Raw genomic sequence first — 18,616 nt, 5'->3', positions numbered from 1 at the left:
AATACATGCTCTTTCTGCTCTTTCTAAACTTCTTAGAGAATTAGTAGTAGACAAGGGGAAGTGTTAGCTTCCTTCTTCATAGCAGTCAGCACTGTGGAGAGAAGAGAATGTGAAATAAAAATTATGTAACTTTGAAGTTCATCATGATTTTCTAGACATTTCTTTTCTGGCAGGCAGTACAGTGCAAAAATCAGATAGCAGAAGTACAGCTTGAGTGCCACTGAGTGTTCAAGCTCCCAGGGAGGAGTGGAGGAAAGTGGAAATTGCTCACAGTTGCCACTCATCATTTTTGCTTATTTTGTTTTGTTCTGTTCTATAACAGCATTTGTGGCTGTTAGAAGATTATTTGTATGATTGTATTTTTTCAGTATCACATTAACTGATTTTTTTACAGCAATACAAATGACTGAATGTACAGTTTATCATCATGGAAGGCAAAGGAACTCTTTCAATTAATTGCATTTCTTTGGCACTTACACAGTACATTTCCTATTCTATAAGGTATCTGCCTGGGGCTGCTCTGCAGGGCAGAAAGGGGGAAACTTCCTTCCTTACAACTCCTATGAATAATTAAGCGTTTGTTCACATGTCTTACTTGAAGGAGATTATTCTTCCTTGGCTTCTACTTTTCCTCAGAACAAAAATTACGTACAATGTACATAACCTTATCACAGGTGATGGATCAGTATTAGTTTATTGGGACTGTATCATACATATATTTATATTTTTATATATGAATAATGTATTATTTTTACTAAAAATATTTATGTTCTATATTTATATAAACACATAATATATATAAAACACTAACACGACTCAGCCTGTGCATCTCTCGTCTTGTTTTGACATGCTAGTGCAATGTCTGCTCCTCTCAGTTTGCCTGTACTGGTATGTTCAAAGGGGACTGATCTGACATGCAACCCTGACTGTTGTTCTTATGGGACGAAAACCTTGCAACATGCGTTTTAAAACCTTTTCAATTTCTCAGAGTCACAGATATAGGTGGGGTCTTCTTTGTTTTCATTATTTTTTAAGTGAAGTCAGTGCTCCTTCGTTACTTCCAGGCACTGCAGTGCAGAACAGCGTTCCTCATTATAGGAAAAAACCCTGCTGCTGCCATGCATATAGAATGTACCGATTCTAGGCATTTTGCTGTCCACAAGAATACTTAGTTCCTTCAGGCAGGAAGCATGGCTTTTGTTCCTTCCTTGCTGGAGACTGAGAGGGTATCCTGGGAAATCGCCATGCTGTACTTCTCACACTCATTTATTTTTTTTTTTTCTTTTTATAGGCATCACTTCTGGCCAAGCAGGCAGGACGTTGGAGCACATGAACCCTGGTCTAACTCTGAACAGTTATTTTTATGTCCCTGTAACCTCAGCTAGCTCAGATCCCGCTAACTGTGCCAGTGTGGCAGCCCCTCAGGAATGGGCTGACCAAGCTTGTGCAGCGTGTGCTGATCTCTGCAATCTGTTCCTGGCTCTCCAGCACGTGGACGCAAAGTGAGCTTGGGTTTGATGACACACACAAGCTGACTACTCCCTCTGAAATACCAGCAAAAAAATGCCAGAGCTGGCATCCTCAGGACCCTGCTGAGTTGTCCTTGTCCCTGGGAGGAGTGCCTCTGGTCTGTGGCGGTACTTAAAGAAATCATCACTTTTGAGGCACACGTGGAGCTTGTTCTCTACTTCCAAGGGCAGCTTCTGGGCTGCCTGCTATTGGTGCAGGCACAAGGAGAGCTATGAGCTAGTCTCAGACAGGGAAACCAAACTTTGCAAGTTACGGGCTTAAGAGAACTTGAGTTATACGCAGTAATATCACTGTAGCATAGTTTATTTGTAATAGTCTTGCCAGGTACGCGTCACAGTTCATGTAATTGAATTAACTGATTATTTTGCAATTTTACCTAGTTACATCTATGTACATTTAGACAACATCTATTACACTAAGACAAGTCAGAACCACCCCAGCACTAGGACTTTTTGAGAAGCAGATGGAATTAGCTTCCTTTCTTCTTGTTGTTAGATCTTTTGATAGTGTCACTGCTCTCAAAGTAACTTTGCAGAAATTCTGAAATGAGTTGTAATTCTGGAACAAACATTCATCTCCCATTTGGTTCAAGCTAATACAATATGATTATCGTAATGCTGTTGCAGTTTGATGTACTTCAGAACCTTGTGCAGAAAGGCAAGAGCTTTCCTAGTGGCTGCTGTACCAGGTATTTTTTCCTTGGTCTCAGCCATGAAGTCACTTTAGTTTGAAGGAGTTACTGTTGTCTTAAATAATGCTGTGGAAAAGTTTAAGAGAGAGCTTAAGACTTGACTAATGCCAGTGCATGTGGATTATTGGCGTTTGCAGTTTATAATCCAGGTAGCTAATGCCTTCAAACATAAACATTAAATTTTCAGCAATGTTTTATGTATCAGAAAATTTAGGCATTCATGTGTGCAATTAAACTTTCCAAAACCAAACAGATTTCCTGACTACAAACTATTGTTTCTGTTCCAGCTTTGTCCTTTTTCTTCCATTGTTTTGTACTCTGGAGCAACATATTTACTGGTGTTTTTCCTGAATGGGCAGTATCATCATGTTATTGTATGTGGAGGACAAAAATGAGCAGGATAGGGTTTTCAAATTTCACAGTTATTTGGGAATTGTGAAATTTGGGGTTGTTCATTTCTTTGTTTAGAGTTTTTTCCAAAATGAGTGATCTGTCCTTGTGTTAGAGGAATTACTCCCTCATGGGACAATACTATTACCTGGTTAATCGTAAGGTACTTTGCACCTAATATTTTTACAGCTCAATTATTTGACTCTTTAATAATAAGGTTATAAAAAGGCTGAGTTCTGTACTTCCCAAAGGAGTCTATGTCTGTTAGGACTTACATAGCTGAAGCCAGCCAAAGTTGTGCAATGACATTTTCAAGTGCGTGCAAATAGTTTGCCAAAATTTTCTAATTGTTGACATCCTCAAAATACATGTTGCCAGTATATTCCAGATTTTTTCAGTGTTCATGTTCTCAGTATTGTAAATGCTTCTGAACAGCTAATTTGTATGTACGTCTTATATATTTTATTTTGTGAATCTCAGCAACAAAGTTGAGCTAATCTCTGTGTAATGTGTCTCAAGGACTGAAAATAGGAAATGCCACACTGGAGCACATTCGTTATCCAGCTGCTTGTCCTAAATGGCTACAGCCAGATGCTTCTCACAGAAGTGCAAAGAACCTACTCTTCTCTAATAATTAGAAATTATTTTAAGTACTAAAAAAAGATAAATGCAATTTTTATGTAATTTGTCCATGTGTGACCATTTCTGAATGCCATGTTCTTGTTCTCAAGAACTGCCTCTTGCAAGGAATGGCACAGTTTAATTTGGAGGGGGGGGGGGTGTTTAAGTATTTTGGTTTTATGGCTTGGTGTTTGCTAAAGTCAAGTGCCATTTTGTTCCACAGTTTCAGTGAGTTTTTCCTCATTCCTCTGAGTCCCTAAGCATTCTGCAGAGTGTTTTTTGAGACGGTTACATTAGTACTGCATGCAGTATCTCAGTTAAGGCAACAGCACTGATTTGCCATAACATGTAGTGTTGTATTCTCCCTCCTGTTCTGCACATGTTGTAACATAATTTGCTTTTTCCTGTAGCTGTATATTGAGATCAGTGTCTTGCTGAGTTGTTCACAACAATGTCAAGTTGCCTTTCTTTCCTGCTAATTTTAAACCTTACACGCATTTCTTTCCTATGCATAATATTTTGCATTTGTGGACCCTGAACTTCACTAGTCAGCCTGTCCCACTTGTTTAGCTACCTACTTTCTCCTGAAATTTTATACCCCCATTTTCAATTACCATTTCAGATATTCGACAAGTTATAAATGTGGATCTTAGTGGTCTGAAACTCTGCTGATTATCCCATGAACTTTTTGTAAAAATAGACACAATATTTGTTACTTCCAGTTCTTTTGCACATAAATGGTTTTTAATGAAGACTGTGTATTCTTAGCAGATCAGCTTGTTTATTCTGAAGCTCTTTCAGCATTCTTGGATATTCACCATCTGGGCAGGTTGACAACTTGCTAACATACTGCTGTCGCTATCCAGGCCTTCAGACAGGAAGTGAGAATGGGTCAGAAAGTCCTTTTTCAATTGAAATAATTCAGTAGGAAGCATAAAGTAAGGCTGAGTTGAAAACAACTTTTGAGAATTCAGAAATTGTTTTGATGAATGGGAGATTGGGAACAGTAACATAATTATTATCATCATCCACTTCAGTTTATTTGGAGAATAAATAAACAATTATATGAATATAAATATGCATATTTGGGGGCAAATTGCTTTCTACTGTCACAAATTTGAAGGCAGAAGTATTACACTAGCATAACTAATTGGAGAAATTCAAAGCACAAATACAACACCACTTCTGTAATAGCACACTGGAGGTCTTTGTCACTATAGTTCATTTCAGGAAAATTCCTGAATAGGAATAGGGTTAGGTTGGCCTCTGGGCACGTTAAGTGAGCTATAAACAGAGAGATGCCTGTAACACCAGCCATTAGAATTCAGAGTCATCAGTAATGAAGGAAAGTTGCCATTAGCAGTAAGTCAGACAGCGTACGGCAGCTCGGTCTTGAGGCGTCATACTCGGCACCCAAGACCTTGACAGTTATCGGCGAGTCCCGGATCACAGAAACATATTTATCTGTTCCCATTAATAGGATTCTAAATCGCAGCCTTACCACCGCGCTCAGGCCTCAGGTGAGCAAGTATGAGAGAGGGCCTGCAGGCGCACGGAAGGTGGCTGCAAGTGTTAGCAGTACCTATTAACAAACGGGGGAGAAAACCTGCTAGGCAGCGGGGCGGCATTAACAGCCGAGCGGATGGAGCGTTGTGGTTCGCGTGTTCCACCTGCCGAAGCCGGCCCGACTCCTGCCCTGCCGGGCCACGGCCCCTCGGCGAGTGGTGGCCCGTGCACCGCTCCACGCATGTGGCCACTCTCGGGGCCGGCGTAACAGAGAGGAGGGAAAATAGCCACGCATTGGGATGGTGGATGTCACCCGTTCAGTCGTAAGCCTCTTGCTACATCTTGCAAGAACTGGGCGATCATCTGGGTGTTCGGGGGTCCCTGCTGCAGAGGAACACGTTGTGTGGTTCGTGGTAAGGAAAATATTTTGTTGAAAGGAAAGACCCCTGGACTCTGGAGACTTGCTGTGGGCTTACCTTCTGCCCCTAGCTGTAACGCTTCGGGCATGCTGACTTCTCTGCTTTCTCTCGGTGCTATTGCCAGCAGTGTTCATCAACAGTCTGAGGACTGTTTGTTACTTCTATGGTTTAAATATTCTTTATTTTCCATTGAATACTAACACAATATATTGTAATGCTCATATACATAAATACAGCTGTTAGACATTTAGCTTCCCACTGGAACATATCAAAGCATATCACACATATTATTAACTATGCTAATAGTTGTTTCCCATCCTCAAGTGTACTTTGAATGGCTGTTATCACCCCTTCAAATAAAGTTTAAAAAATAAAAGAGAATTAAGAGACGTTACAGTTAAAATGCAACTCCACATCAAAAATACAATTTGTTCCTATTTCTGTTTGGTTTGTTACCTTACAGAATGAGATTTTTCCTTACTGATTTTTTTTCTTAGTAGGAAGAGTGCATTTTGGAATATTTTTTCAATGGAAAATAAGTAGAAACAAAAAGCCTGCAAGTCCTAGACATTACAACAGACAAAGGAAAAAAAAAGCTACACATGGTATATCAGGTATTCTGGATATATTTTATATATCCCTTCCAGAGCAGAGAAGCCTATGTTCTTCTATGTTTGTGCTCCATGAAAAATATAATGCAGTTGTAGGAATACAATGCAATTCCATGAACAGTTTTTTTTCTGTCTTAGGCATTAACATGACCAAGCAGCACCAAGAATGAGCAGTATCCATTAATAACCTCCAATACTGTCTTGTATAATACTTTTAGTGCTTTACATACTCTGTCAATCATAAACAAAACAATTAGGGAGTTTAGAAAATCCATTACAACCACAGAAGACTACCAGTCAGCAGCCAGTAACAGACTGCTGAAAGAAATGGATTTTTTTGAAACATTTGAAAGAAGTATCAATGTATATGTGATAAAAGGTTCTATTTTATTTTTTGCCTGGGACTTTCACTGACACTGGAAGGAATACTGAGCAGAGAACCAGGACGGAATATGGCTTTATGCTCAGAGGAACTGTTAGAATGCCCAGTATTTGAAATTAGGAAGCAACAGCACAGGGAGCCACCTAATGAGCCTTTACACTCTTCTACATTAAGGATTATGAATTCTGTTCTAAAAATACCCCTATTCCTTATGTGGTGCAATGAAATGCTATAGTTGCACAGTAGGAAACAGGATGTAGTCCCTGTGAATATCCACCTGACATAAATTGGCTAGAGAAAGGGATTTTCAAAAGAGAACACATTTACATTCAGCATTTTATTTATAGTGATTAGCTGACCTTCCAAAAATGACATAGGCATTAAGAATCTCCTAAATCATAAGGGCTTGACTACAGGTAAAATTTCCTGAAGGAACAATCAAATTGGTAAAACAGTTGCGTACTTCAGCAGATTAACCCGGCAGATTAATCCCTTACCACCCTCCACCGTACCGTGGCTGGTTTTACAGGTATTGTGAATGTAAATTGCTAGTGACTCATCCCCTTGCAGGCTTTTAAACTCAGGAGTAGCAGTGAATTCCCTGAAGTCCGTCATATTATTTCAGAATAAGTTAACTCTGGAAAACAATCGTAGCACTACTATAGCATAGTGCATGCAGTTGGCCAGCTCTGAAATACAATTCCATGAACCATAACCTTCTCAAGGTACAATGGGGAAGTAATATATTGGAGTATAGTGTTCGTAAATAAATGCTGGTAGCAGATTTGCAAGGTTATCCAACTCCACTTAAATTCAGACAGATGTCCATAATATATCCATAATGAGAAGGATACATAGCCATTATCTGATATTTGATAGAGAGCGCACGTAGGCAAGTACAATGGGAGAAATCAGATCAAAATCAGTGCATATAATTCAATAGGACCCTAAGTAAAAGACTGAAACAAAAGAAAAGGTGAATTTAAAAACACTTCATGATTTGCTGGTAGATTGGAGATTGGTTCATGACTTTGCATTTCATTCCTTTGCCATGCAAAATGGATTGAAGAAGAGATGGACAAACTGAACTGGCAATCACAGATGTGCAGCCAACACTGAGAAATAATAAAAGACATTATTTGGGTTCATCTGGGGTTTGAAATCATGCTCATATAAAAGCTAAAAACTTATAAAGGAAACCTGTCAAGCACATGCTGATTTATCAAGATGATTTTTGGAAATGTATTTATTAAGAAAAAAATTTGGAGGTTTCAACTGTGAAACACAGTTCAAAATCTTTCTAGTGACACTGTAAATACTTATGGAATAGGCAGCTACTAAGCCAAATACTGACCAAAGCACAGGCAGCTATGGTTAAAAAGGCATCAGAAAAATTAACTTACTACAGTAGTATTGTTCACATGGAAATTTTTTCTTTTCAAGTAACATTTAATATAAAACCCCCTCTAGTCTTTATTACAGAAGCATACTGTTTAGGACTGGCTTTTAAAAATATACATTATATGTCTTTTTTCTTCATGACTGTTTTTCTGCTGCTGGTGCTCTCAGCAGCACCGTAATGCTCTGCCTTTTGGGGGGTCTGTGGGTACGGGGAGCAGCCAACTTGCAGAATCAGCTTGTGTGATTAGCTGGCATGCATAGTATGGTTTTACTTGCCCATCAGCATCTGTGAATGTTAGAAATGTGTTTAAACATACACAGTATTCAAGTGTATATATTAAAGATGGCCCTGGAGCACAAGGCTTGATAACTTCAAGTGAAGCCCAAAGGTGTCTAAAATCAGCTTGAGGTCTCTTCCTGAGCTGCACCAAATGATCTTCAGCAGCAGTATAGGTTTCTCACAAGTGATGCACTAGGTAACTTATGTAAACAAAAGACTATTTTAACTTTGAGTTTGTAATAGATTTTCATGCCAAATTCAAACTTGATGTCATTTAATAGCTACAGGTAGCTTTCCTGGAGCTGCATATGCTATACCAACTGAATTTGTCCTGCCACATTCAAAGTTCCCTGAATTACAGAAGTATCTGTTACTAAACTTTATTGCAGGAGAGTGGAAAAAAATTACTTCACATTCACTAGATTCATTCAGAATAATGAATAAATTCATTGAAGATTAAATAATCGCAATTACAGTGGAAGGACTTGACAGGAACACACAGAATTCATGCAAGTGACGTGTGACATTTCAGATACAGAAATGGTGCTAGCTGAAAAATAAGCTGTGCTTCAAGATTTCAGCACAGTAACAGCCCCAGTGTTACAACAGATTTGTTTTGTGCTGCCTCAGGATGAGATGGAGAAAGACAGACTTTTACATCACCTTTTATTCTGTTGATTTCTTTGTAAAGTTTTAGAAAGTCAGGTTCTTACAGGGATACACAGTACAAAGCCCCATCCTACAGCTGGATCTCTATAATGGAACCCTCCATTTTGCAATTGGTTCTATATAACTGAATGCTTTTTTCTGGGTGGAGTCCTGTTTAAATCAATGAAGCTTCACATAAACGCAAGGATATGTCCAGGTGATCATTTATAGGATTAGGGTTCAATGCTGTATTTTTATCAAGAACTTATTATTATTATATATAAAATCCACCTGACTTTTGATATTGTGCAACAACACTACATTGGGCGATATACCTTCTTGGGTTTATTTTATATGTGTATAATATATACACAAATAAAAAGTATCACCTGCAAATAATATTTGGAATGTGAAAGACACAAAATGTAAACATTTTATTTGGCAGTTGTTTCAAACAGGTGAATAAATAAATGGAAAAGTACATCTTAATATTTCTTACAGCAACAGATGCAGTTGCACACATATTTACATATTGTGGATGCAAAGAACAGTTAATTTAATTTCTTTTTGTTAAAAAATGCAACTTCCAACACCACTAGACTTGACAATTAAAGATGAAGATACTAGTAATACTTTGTTCTAGCAATCTCAACTTTTAAAGGCATTCATTTGGAAGTAAGATAAGAGAGTCATCATGCATTTAGTTCATTTTGTCCACTTATGGTAGAAAGTCTGATGTAATCTCAGAATTATGAGTGTCATGCGCTTAAGTCAACTATGACATGTTTGTAAATCAATGTAGTTCCCTTAAAACTTGAAGCAAAGAGAAAATCTCGTTTATCGATGGAGACATGTATGAAAGATCTTGGTGCCTGTACGTTTAATTCTTGAAACTTCACAAATTTTGCCTTTTCAGCATCCCAATAATAGACTTGAGTGAAAGAATAATCACTTCCAAGAATGGCATATTGATAATTACTTATCTGAAGCGGCTGGAATACCATTGACCCTCGGGATGGCATCCTTTGTAAATCCAGGAATGCTGAACCACCCCATTTCATTACTTTAGAGTCCCCAATAAATCTTGTTAAGCAAATGTATACATCCTCTTTCACTTTGAAATGTTTCACAGCATATGCATCTTCCATATCTTGGATATCAAAACGCTTAACAAATTCATTTGTTCCTTTGTTCCATTGATATATTACAGGTCTTTGGGAACTACTTGACAGAATTAAATGTGGTTTGCCAGATATTTCAAGATACTCCACATCAGTATCTCTGTACCAGGCGTGCAGAGACTGATGGGAATAAAATCCATTCCCATTCCATTTGTAAACCGTGGTGAAACCGGCCTTTGAACTGTCTGCAACAACAAAATACCAGTCTTCAGCAATCCTGAAAGTTTCGATGTCATTGGGTTTTCGGATTTTAAGGATTTCAATATCTTGAATTTTTATAAATTTACTAGCAAAAATATCTCTTTTATATATGTGGGAGCCTCCAAACAGCTGTGCGACAATGACATACAGCTGACTCTCAATAACTATAGGTTTACACACAACAGTTGAAGTACCTATAAAAAGAAAAAGACAGGGTTAGCACCATTTGTTGGACCAGCTGTTGTAATGTTACTTGTCGAGCAGTGTTAGTACCTGTAATGTTGTCGTAATTCCTGAACATCACTTCTACATGGTCCCATTCAAGAAAGATGCATTTTCCAGTAAAAGGCTGAGCAATAACCACGTGTTCATCATTCATGTATGAGAAAGTATCTACTGACAGAGATTGGTATGGCAGGGACTGATAAACTTCAAATTCTGCAAAAGTGCACACAACATATAACTACAGACATACTTTCCATATTGTACTTAAAAACATCTGCTTAACAGATACCAGTTTATTACAAATTACAGTATTTCATCACTAGTCCAATTTTCCTTTTGATAAAGGAGCACTGCAACTTGTTTTTCAGTCGTTCTCAATAAAGAGATGCTGGTTTATGGTCCAGTTCTTCAAATCCTTATATAGTATATTGAAGTCTGAGTAGAAACTGCAATGTAAGACTCCACTTGCAAGTGATTCATGTCAGACTTCCACCTGCACAGGATTCATATTGATTTTAGAGAAAGTTCCATCCACTGTGCAGACTACCTGCAAAAATGGACCCTGGAATAAAAAAATACAGAGCTTTGACTTTAATTTAACAAGAATAAATAATTTGAAGCACATTACCTGTAATAATGCAATCAAATTCTTTTGGAGAGAGGCTGTTGATTTTGCGCTTCTTATATTCTGGTGGGCTTTCACAGTAAATGTCTTCAACAGTTGCATTGGTGCTGCCCAGCCATTCCACTAACCACTTCAGTTTGCAGTCACAATTAAATGCGTTGCCTCTAAGATCTCTACAACAAATAAATCATGCATTGAAAGTAAATAGTCAGCTGATGTATTCCTCCTTGCAGGACAACAATAGGCTGGGCTCTTGTTAAATATGTGCCCTCTGCTTATTCTCAGTTGATGCCTTCCTGGCTTAATTTGTCCTGACCCATAGTTAAATCTACATACCAGAACCCACACAGATTTAATTATATTAAGGTAACCAAGGAGAAGTTAACTTGATGATCAGTAGGAAGTGTTTGTTGATTTCCCCACGTTTACAGGTACACAAAAGCCTTGGCCCCATATTTCAGGAGGTGGTTTCTTTTGGATCACCCTTTCTGAACAAAAGCATTCTAGGTAACAAAACTGCAACTACTGTGACCTGATGGTCAGCCAGTCACTATTTGCTACGTCCTTTAGAAATATTCATTTAGGGCTTTAGGAGACACAGGCAAAGGAGTTCTGTTCAAGTCTTTTACAGCTGTCTTCAGTCAGGTGTCAGATCGTATGTACAGGAACAGGCAAGCGCCAGGACCACTGTGTAACCACCTGGCCATGATCGGTCATGCCAAGTAATGCTACTAGATACACCGACCATCTCCACATCTTACTACTGCAGCTTTACACTATGAATTCAGCCTACCTCATTAATACAGGGAGCAGGCAAAGGATGTTCTGCACTTATTATCCCAGATCAGATGAACCAGAATTTGATGTGTTATAAACAGGACATATTTCAGTGAAACAACTATAGAGGTTATCTGTTTATCTATATTTTGTATTTTTACTGGTATTTAAGTTATATATTTGAACAAGTTCAGGTTTTGGGTTGGTTGCAATTAGATTTAGTATGGGATATGGTGCTTACTAAGACAAATGCTCTTGTGATAAAAGGTAACCTTCCCAGAAATTACTTGCATATATGCCATGCTCTCTCATGCATCCCTAAGGATACTTTCTTCTTATGCACCAAGTCTCAATGAACATGCAGGTCTCTTACATAACCACTAACAATATTACTTATCTTCATAACTGGTGGAATATTCAAAACTAAAGCAAATTGCCAACTACAGCAGACAAAACCCAAGCCTACCCATACTGGGCAGGCTCTGACCAGAAATAAGATCCCATTACTGGCTATCAGTTTGAATGGTTACAGAGAATAGTGTCTGAAATAATCTCTTTATATTTTTAGTATAATTATTAGATAAATTAAGTGCTTTCTTACACATTTGTTAAAGAATCCAAGCCTTTGAATATGTCTTTTGGAAGCGACTGGAGATTATTATTTGCGAGACTCCTGTAAAAGAAGACACTTCAGTATCAGTGTTAGTTCATGAAATTACACGTTTTTGCAAGATGTAACTGTGTGGAATTTTTTTCTTAAGGCAAAGAACCCTGGTATTCTCCAGCACTTAGTTCTAAAAGATTGCTTTTATGAATATCTCATTTACTTTGTGACGTTTTCTTCCACTAAAATGCCATGCCTTCTTTTGCCTTCTCACTCTTCAGCAGCCTTGCAGCATTTAGAATACTTAGCAGGGTAAAAAGTGCAATCACCTCTCATGTTTTGCCAATACCATTATTTAAAAACAATTAGTCATGACTGGATTTACTGATATTTCCCTCATGAGATAGCAATACCTGGTGTTCATATTACTTCGGTTTCCCCACTTCTGGAAAGAAAACCTTAACACTAGTTTTCATTCCATTGGACTTAGGTTTAGCTCATAGTTTTGGGAAATATGCAGTGACAGCGAAGAAATTGCTGACTGGCATGAATTTCTTTCCTGGAATAGGGGGTGTGTGTGTGTGTATGTGTAAGCATGTGTGTCTGAGACCAGCAAAAACCTGCTGTTAATTCCCAATGTTTAATGTTGGGAAAACTCGATTAAATTCAGTGAGTATTCTAGTAGTAAAAGTGATAAGGAAACATGAGCAGGCTTTGAACAAGCAATATATTACATTTCAGTCAGACACCTCTGTGTGAGTCCACCAAAGGTCTGGGTTCTCCAAGATGTCACTGAGGTCATGAAAGGAAAAGAATGATGTTGTAGGGTATAGATTATGCCTCTTTTGATTAACCAGATTATTTATTGCTTATGAGAACAAATGAAAATGGAAAGAAATCAGTCTAGTTTAAGATCCCAGTTAGAATCTGTAGCTAGTAAAACTTAAAACCTCTTTCAGTTTCACTTGTAAACGTGAAAATTATTTAGTAACTACAATTTCTCTAGCCAAGCAAAGCCACTTAGGCATATACTTAAATTCAAGAACAGGCTGAGATGTACTAGGTCTGCTGGCTCATTTAAAATTAAGTGTTTGCCTTATCAGGAATTGTAAATATGGGACGATGCCATTAGTCCATTCTGACTTCACCACTTCCAAAGTACCTCCGATTGTAACACTGTTTGGTGTATTGTGCTTCACTTACGCTTCATTTTACACCCAAGGGCAATTCTTTAAAAGTCAAGTAACTTATATGGAGAAAACTAAGCAGACTTGCAAGCTGAGGCAGGTTTGATGCCCTACATATTCTTTATATATTATTATACAGCAAACTGAAAGGGATGATGTACTTGGAAGTAGCAGAGGTTCAGCACTGCCATGGGAATATGACTAACAGAAACATTTACACAAGGTTTATGCATTTGCATGGTTTAGTGCTGGACTTGGCAGTCCTGGGTTAACAGTTGGACTTGATGATCTCAAAGGTCTTTTCCAACCGAAATGATTCTATGATTTTATGAAAATTATATGTTGTACATAGAAATTACTGTACAATTCTAACTGTAAGGTTTTGGCATTAAATGAGAAAATTCGTTTTAAAAATGATATTTTTCTTTAATTTTTCTGTTCTTAAATCTACTCTGAGCAGAAAATAAATTGTGTTGCGTAACAATAAATACTTAATGGCTCTGTTTTACAATAAGGACACAGTATAATCATCAAAGTTAATTGCAATATAAAAATACAAATGTTTGGATAGCTTACTGCATTGCAAAAGGAAGAGAGTAGAATAAATAGAATAAAGTTCATCTTCCCCTCCAACTTCATGGAACTCAATTTTATGCTTATTTACTATGATTCTTTTTAATATATTTTATGTACACAAGTACTCTCCTGTTTCTTAAATGAGAGATGCCTCGGGGTGCCAAATGATTACTCTTAACATGTATATGCAATTTTCCCAAAGGGTGGGGATCGGTTCTGCAAACAGATTAAACTAGTCACATTCTGTGGTTAATGGACCTGCCTTTGCAGTTATTTTCTGCAGATTTCTCATTGTCTTCATGAATAGCACTCCATGCAAATAGCAGCATGATGCACAAATCCATGTCCCAAAAATGTGCATGCAACCACATGCAAACCACAGTGGCTCCTCAAACATGGTTCTTTTACATACGTTTTCTCTTATGAAACTGCTGAAGCATCCCCCGAAACCAACACAACAGGCAAGACAAGATGTTACTCTTGGACTGTATGCTCTGCGGAGACAAACTGTGCCTTTCTCGGTGTTAGAAAAGCCATTTGCTCACTGGGAGCAACAGCTACTAAATAAGTAAATGAATGTGATAAATAATGTACTAGACCCATTTGTGAATATACAACTATTCATGTGCATAAATATTTTGAAGATAAGTCCAAGTTACCAGTCTTACCCAATTATCTGCCTTTTTTAACAATGCTATGATTATGCCTGTACCTCTAATATGGATTTTTCTGGGATGAGCACAGTGTGTTTATATATCTTTTTCCCTCTTCTCTCTTTCCTCTTCCCCAGGCTTACAGCCATTCTATAAGTAACGTTAACTACACAAGAAGTCACAGTAGGCTTGGTTTCAGCCAGCTGTGAGTCCTGTCTGTTCTGACCAAAAAGGGAAGAGCAAAGTGCTTTATGGTACATTTACTACATGGTGAATTGCAGTTCAACTATTATATTTATGCATTAACTATTTAAACTGGAACCTTTGCTTTCTCTCCTGTGTCAAAATATATGAAAGAAAAAGTTAAATGACCCTGTTCCAAAGCCCTCTTGGAGATTATTGTGTTAAGGCCAAAAGGTCAGAATCCACTCCCCTGCCTATGACACCACCTCCGCCAAGATATATGCTTCAGAATGCAAACGCTCAGAGCTGGGTATAAACCTATGTCAGGCACACCCCATCCTTTTCATACAATATTTTTTAATTTTTATGTTTTCTTACCATACATATTGTATTTTCAATACATTTCTCACTTGCTAAAATATAATTCTTACTAAAAGATAAACTTGATGTAAGATAAGAGACAAAAGCCTGTCTAAAAATTGTCTGGATGGCTCCAAGCATGAGGATGCTACTCTTGCATTTGCAGTGAAATGTTACAGGTATTTGCTGCCAGTGTGCGTTCCACCTGCTGAGCACAGCACAAGAAGGGCCTGGGATGGTGTGAGCACTGGAAGCGTCGCTCCCAGCAGCCGCATTAGCATCCAGGGTGCATTTGACTAATTCCCCCTTTTGGCTAATGCAGCAAGGGGTCTGCAGCATGTCAGAGGGCAAGGGTTGGCCATGTTTCCAGGATAGCTGAAGGGCTGAGCAGCCACATGAGGAATGTTAAGCAGACCCCGGTGTCAGTGTTTGACAGATCCTGATCGTGAGATGCTCTTGCTCATGTTCAAGAGAGGACAGGGTGCAGTGCAGGGCTTTGAAGCCAGTCCTGCTGGAGTCTAAAGGCTGCTATGCCTTACAGTTAAGTGGAAGAAGTGGATCAGTAAGTCACAATAAAGGCGCTTTGCTGCAAGCCTTCTATTTAAAATTGTTCGGGGTGGGAATTTGCAAATTTGATTTGGTCAAATTTTGCTGGATACAGTTAGCAGCTGAAGTGGGTGTGGGTACAGACAGTGATGGCCTGTCCCAGGAATGGCTGTAACGTTCTCCTGGATCCACGCCAGACTGGGGTGCCTGGGAAAAGGTGTGCATCCACCTCTCAGACCCTCGCCACCATGGCACCTCAATGGTGACCACAGACCTTCCTCCTCTCCAAGTCCCAAACTAGGACTCGCCTCAGCAGTGCCAAGCTTCCCGACTCATCCTCCTTTCTCCCTGCTCCTACATGCTTCCAGCTTAGCTGGAAATCCCTGGTGCTCTGAGGAGAGAAAGTCAGGGGGCTACTGTCAAACATGTACTACTTGGAAGTTGTTTGGGTCCTGGTCTTCTACACATAAGACAGTTTGGAAGTCTTTGGTGGAAACAAAGATTAACATTCTAATTAAATTACTGTTAATTCTGCTTAAACAAACGTGAACAGCTATATGTCAAAATGCGCAATTCAACAACACGGTGGTTCAGTTATGATATTAAATATACCGAGTAATATATTCAACCACTTTACTTACAGGTGAATTAAAGATTTCAGTCCTCTGAAAGTATTTCTTGAAATTGACTTAATGCTGTTGTTCTCTATGAACCTGTAATGGGTCGCAAAGTCATTCTGGTCAAAGCAATGCCTGGAACTCGGAAGCCCACCCATTCTATTCAATAATGCCAGGAAATATACTTTTGTCCACTCACAAATATTCTAGATGAGGAAGGCCCATGAAAGCATCATCACTAATAACATCGAAAGTGTTGGATGTAAACAACCTGCAAAAAGAGATGCAAAACAAAAAACCATTAGGCTATTAGCATCTTTAGAAAATGATTCAGCAAACCATGGTAGGCCAAATTTCCACTGCCTGGTTTCATGGTTTTGTCTGCGTAAGGCCTACAGGATTGTAAGGCTGATATATCGCACCATAGTCTGGTGCAAAGGGAAGGACCCAAGAACCCTTCTTTGCCTACTGGGGCCATCTGATAAAATTCCATTGACTTCTGTGGGATGTAAACGTGGGTTTATCATGCCAGTAAAACAATGGGATTGTACAAGTGCCACTGGAGACATACTTGGATGACAATGAAATGTTCAAGTACTACAGAGGTCTAAATTGTCTTGAAGAACATTAATTGTTGATGACAACATAGGGAAAGCATCCAGCTGGTTAGCCAGAGATCAGGTTGAATTTGCACTACTGACCGACAGGAAAATCCCTTAATTTAGGAGTTAAACTTGTGAGCATATTTGACCTGAGGGTACTGAGAAGTTGCTGAGAAAAAAATGTAAAATCTCTTAATTTAGTCAGTGTTCAGACCAGAACTATGTATAAGACCACATTATACCTGCTGGAGATAGCTCTTAGTGAGTGAATGTATTTTTCATCCATCTAGCAGTAAAAATACCAACAACACATTTAATTTTACATAATTTTGTAAGCTTTAAAAGTGGACTAGCATTGATTTTTCCAGCTTTATTTATGGTTATCAGACATGTTTCCATTTGTCCATTTTAATTCAGCTCTGGACTGCCACACCCTTCATATGGTGAGGCATTGTCAAGTACGATGAACTTTACGCCAGTGAAATACTAGATGCTCATCTAAATTTATTCAGTTGGACCTGATGGATAAATAGATTTAGACTATGACATCCTTAGGCGTTCAGGAATGTGAGATTTCCAAGTATGAATTAATACACTTAATGAATTAATCTCTTATTTTGAAGTTTGCATTAAGAATAAATCACAGTTCACTTATTTTCTCACTTGGCTATTGCAGACTGCTTTTTCGCTATAAATATGTTTCTTTGTATGTATGAAAAATATAAGCAGGAAATTCTCCTTTTTTGTTACAAACAATGAATGCTTCCCTTTCTTAGAGAAAATAAGTATTTTTGTAAAATCTCTGAACCAGCAGGCCAATTTAGTGTATCTGCTGCCTGCAACTGATTTTACTTTTCTGATGTGATTTCATTGGATAATTTTTCCTTTTGTGCACTCTATCCTCCTTATAATTTAAAGAACAGGGTGGTATCTCTTTAAATAGTACAGCTGTTTTAGAGATAGCCACAGGCTTATAGCATAGGTCTTGCACTTGGTGAGCTCACTCGCCTCCCATCTCGTACCTCCCCCCAGTGGCTGTATCACACATATTTGATGCACAAAGTGGCTTTTCACCCACTCTCTGACCTCAAACACCAAATCTGCTTGATCTGTGACCCACCAGCTAGTTGCTTCTGGGGACAGAGGCTGAAGATCCTGCACTGTAGCTAGGAACTATATTGCTTAGCAGGAACTGTACGCTGCTAGCAGGTATGGATCCTGGTGCCATGATTACCTATAGGCTTTCATGTCATCAGTTTGTAAGGGCACCCTCAGCATACTGCTGATACATGGAGTTACACGTGATAGAGATGAGAGCAGGGAGATTTTCTCTGCATTTAGGGAACACTCCTGCTGGCACTTCACCATATGTATTTTTGTTGTCACATGAAGAGCAGAGAGCATACCATCCATACTACTCAAGAAAAAAAAAGCTTTCCTGGCCTAGGACTTATGAGTAGTGTTTAGCACAGACTACGATTTTTCCAGAGACCACTGCCGCTACTACAGTAAAAACAGTAGTAAATACTAAAGCAGCAGGTATAGTCCATGCTCAGAAATGTCTGACTGGCATACTGGAGATAGTGAGTTACCTTTGTACTTTAAACATGTAATGCTGGAGACTATCACATGGAAATACATATAGGCTGCTAACTCTTGCTGTTGGCTAAATTAAACCTACCAATACAGCTATGATCGTACAAAGCTAAAACTTACTTTAATTTTTAATTAACCTGAGTTCTCCATGTTCTTATTTCCCTTACTATCTTCTGCCAAAGATGGAAATTTTTCTTTCCCACA

General features: G+C 38.5%; 1 protein-coding gene across 4 annotated transcripts in view; it reads right to left on the bottom strand.

The window, feature by feature from the left end:
* Positions 1-8,898: 8,898 nt before the first annotated feature.
* Positions 8,899-18,616, bottom strand: part of LGI1 (leucine rich glioma inactivated 1) — a 30,739-nt gene continuing 21,021 nt past the window's right edge. For all 4 annotated transcript variants that reach the window (XM_040605573.1, XM_040605575.1, XM_040605574.1 and 1 more), the window contains 6 exons: positions 16,414-16,485; positions 16,239-16,310; positions 12,090-12,161; positions 10,715-10,884; positions 10,135-10,299; positions 8,899-10,055 (listed from right to left, as the gene is read on the bottom strand). In XM_040605573.1, the coding sequence (XP_040461507.1) occupies positions 9,238-10,055; positions 10,135-10,299; positions 10,715-10,884; positions 12,090-12,161; positions 16,239-16,310; positions 16,414-16,485 (1,369 nt within the window). In that variant the 3' untranslated portion in view covers positions 8,899-9,237. The remainder of the gene's footprint in view (positions 10,056-10,134; positions 10,300-10,714; positions 10,885-12,089; positions 12,162-16,238; positions 16,311-16,413; positions 16,486-18,616) is intronic.

Source organism: Falco naumanni, chromosome 9 (genome assembly GCF_017639655.2).
Source record: "Falco naumanni isolate bFalNau1 chromosome 9, bFalNau1.pat, whole genome shotgun sequence".
Classification (NCBI taxonomy): Eukaryota; Metazoa; Chordata; class Aves; order Falconiformes; family Falconidae; genus Falco; species Falco naumanni.
The sequence above is the reverse complement of the archived record's forward strand: the minus strand, read 5'-3'. Positions and strand labels throughout refer to the sequence as shown.